Genomic DNA, 2,532 nt, shown 5'->3' with positions numbered 1-2,532 from the left:
GGTTTGAAGGCAGGTAAGAACTTATGTGGCTTACTTCATAGTCCAAACCTCACAGATCATGGAGATGGATATGGTGGCTGTGTCTCAAACGGCATAGGCCTACTTCCGTCAGTAGGCTACACTGCTAGTGTGCACTGAGCACTTACTTGCGTTGTGCCCACTTTTCCATGGTTAGTTAGTAGTCCCGATATCTGCACTATATGCCTACATAAGTATTTGAAGTAAGCATGTAGGCAGTTTGAGACACAGTGAGTGTCTCCTCAAAGCCACTTGTGTCACTATGTGCTATGGATGGATTTAATGAGAATAGCCTACCCAGCACTGAACCAGTGTAGGCTAGGCCTAAGTTCCCTTGGAAAGGGCAGAGTGTGAATTTAGATGACATGGGAAGAATAATTCAGGGTTGCAAGTTGCAACCCTGAATTTGATCAAAAGTTTACAATGATTAGTATAGGACATTATTAGGCTAATGGTTGTTGGGTGGTGCATCAGTAAGATCAAATGAGTAAACTAAACTAAATATTCAAATGGAACGTTTGGAGCTAATGAAAAAAAAACGGACCATATGGATTTGTATGAACACTGTGACTTAACTCCACTAGTCAGAGCAACGTAAGGCTCTGTAAATAGTTGGCGCTATAAATAGTTACACAAGGACACCATCTAGTGGACAAAAAATACGCATGCTGTAAGTCTAACACCCGGAAGTGATTGATGTAACCTTTTACGTCTTCACCAAAACACGTGTGGGCCAGTCAGAACACAAAATGGCAGCCTGCAGCATAGAAGACGTGCTTGCCCAAGCAGAGAAAGATGAAGCCGAACGACTCAAAAGTATTACCGTTCATAAAGAATTAGATCTTGAGTTTGACACGGGGAATCTTGTGGCAGCTGACAAGAATCGTGTAGATGAACGCGAGTTCAAAACCACGAATAAGGAAGACTTCCTCCGCTCACTCGCTCGAGACAACACACAGCTCTTCATCAACGAGATCTGGAAACTTCCTACAGAGAGAGTTGAAGATGTTATTGTCGTCAAACTCCCAGAGCCAACCACGGCTTTGCCCAGGGAGAAGCCTCCACCAAAACCCAAGCCGCCAACAAAATGGGAACAGTTTGCGAAGTTGAAAGGAATTCAAAAGAAAAAGAAAACGAATTTGGTATGGGACGAGGAACACAAGGAATGGAGGAGACGCTGGGGCTACAAGCGTGCCAAAGATGACACTAAAGAGTGGGTCATCGAAGTTCCCGAGAATGCAGACCCAAACGAGGATCAGTTCGCTAAACGTAATAAGGCCAAGACGGAGAGGGTAGCAAAGAATGAGTTCAATCGTTTGAAGAACATTGCCAGGGCCCAAAAGTTACCCACGCCAGGAGGCGGACTCGTTCCCACCGCTCAACAGTCAAAGGCTGAACTTTCTCAAGCCCTCAATGTTGCCAAGGTATCCACGGCTTCTGTAGGTAAATTCCAGGAGCGCTTACCAAAGGAGAAAGCCCCCAAAAACACCGGGAAAAAGAGGAAATTCCAGCCTCTCATTGGCGACTTCTCCAACGAAAGGCAAAAACAGCTGGATATATTGAAGGTGTTGGGCAGCAAAAAGCCCCGCATTGACATGACCAGAGCGGTAAACAAACAGATGAGAGAGGAGGATAGGGAATCGGCGTCAAATGCGAGGAAAGGGCCTGGAAAGAAGGGTCGAAGGGGCAACATGCCGGGCAAAGGAAGGGGGGGCTTTTCTGGAAAAGGTGGTCCTCCGGGCAAAGGAAGGGGGGGCTTTTCTGGAAAAGGTGGTCCTCCTGGCAAGGGGGGCTTTTCTGGAAAAGGTGGTCCTCCTGGCAGGGGTGGCTCTTCTGGAAAGGGTAGAGGGAGAGGCAAAGGCAAGCCTCAGAATGCACGGTCTAAACCAGGCAAACGCTGAGACTGAACGCCTCCTTCCTTGCTGTCACGGCCCGCTCTCCAAGTGCCTTTACCACGTGACAATGGCACAGCCCCGAGTGAGTTCCTCGTGTGCGTTTGACATGTCGCTTTCTTGGAGGGATTGACAGTAAGATGGACGTGGACAATTTCATGTGGCCATTTATTTCTTTATCCGTAAAAAATACTGATGAATTGGTCTATGAATTAGCTCGGTCATGATTCTCATGTAGGCCCATTTCTGTGAAATTCGATCAAGTCACAGTTTATCTTCAGTGTGTTTTCATAACTATTATTTTCCATATGTGTACTATTGCATAATTATTAATTAAAGTAATGTATGTTTACACAGACATGTGACAGTCTTGTCCATGATTCTCATTGATGTTTTTGTCTAAATAAGCTTAGTTGTTGACTGGCCGCTGTGGGTAATCCCTATAGCACCAGGAAAGAGACGTCTCTCCTGTATATATTTGGACAAAAAAAGGCTAGTGTCTTTTCTGATTGACTGAAACAACTGGTGCACAATAGCTGTTAAAGGAGTCTTGCTTTGATGAGCTTTCCTAGAAGAGTTCTTTTGAGAGGATGTGACCTATGTCAGTGTCAGTCTTATAACT

At 45.5% G+C, this 2,532-nt stretch overlaps 1 protein-coding gene across 1 annotated transcript; it reads left to right on the top strand.

Annotated features, from left to right (window-relative positions):
* The first annotated feature begins 755 nt into the window (after positions 1–755).
* Positions 756–2,268, top strand: rrs1 (ribosome biogenesis regulator 1 homolog). Its single transcript, XM_062521568.1, has one exon. It carries the CDS (start codon positions 768–770, stop codon positions 1,917–1,919), a length of 1,152 nt encoding a protein of 383 aa, XP_062377552.1. The 5' UTR covers positions 756–767; the 3' UTR covers positions 1,920–2,268.
* The last annotated feature ends 264 nt before the right edge of the window (positions 2,269–2,532 follow it).

This window comes from Sardina pilchardus, chromosome 19, assembly GCF_963854185.1.
Source record: "Sardina pilchardus chromosome 19, fSarPil1.1, whole genome shotgun sequence".
Classification (NCBI taxonomy): Eukaryota; Metazoa; Chordata; class Actinopteri; order Clupeiformes; family Clupeidae; genus Sardina; species Sardina pilchardus.
This window is presented reverse-complemented; position numbering and strand designations above follow the sequence as displayed.

Coding starts and splice junctions, on each gene's coding strand:
- rrs1 (XM_062521568.1), top strand. CDS start 768: ATGGCAGCCTGCAGCATAGAAGACGTGCTTGCCCAAGCAGAGAAAGAT.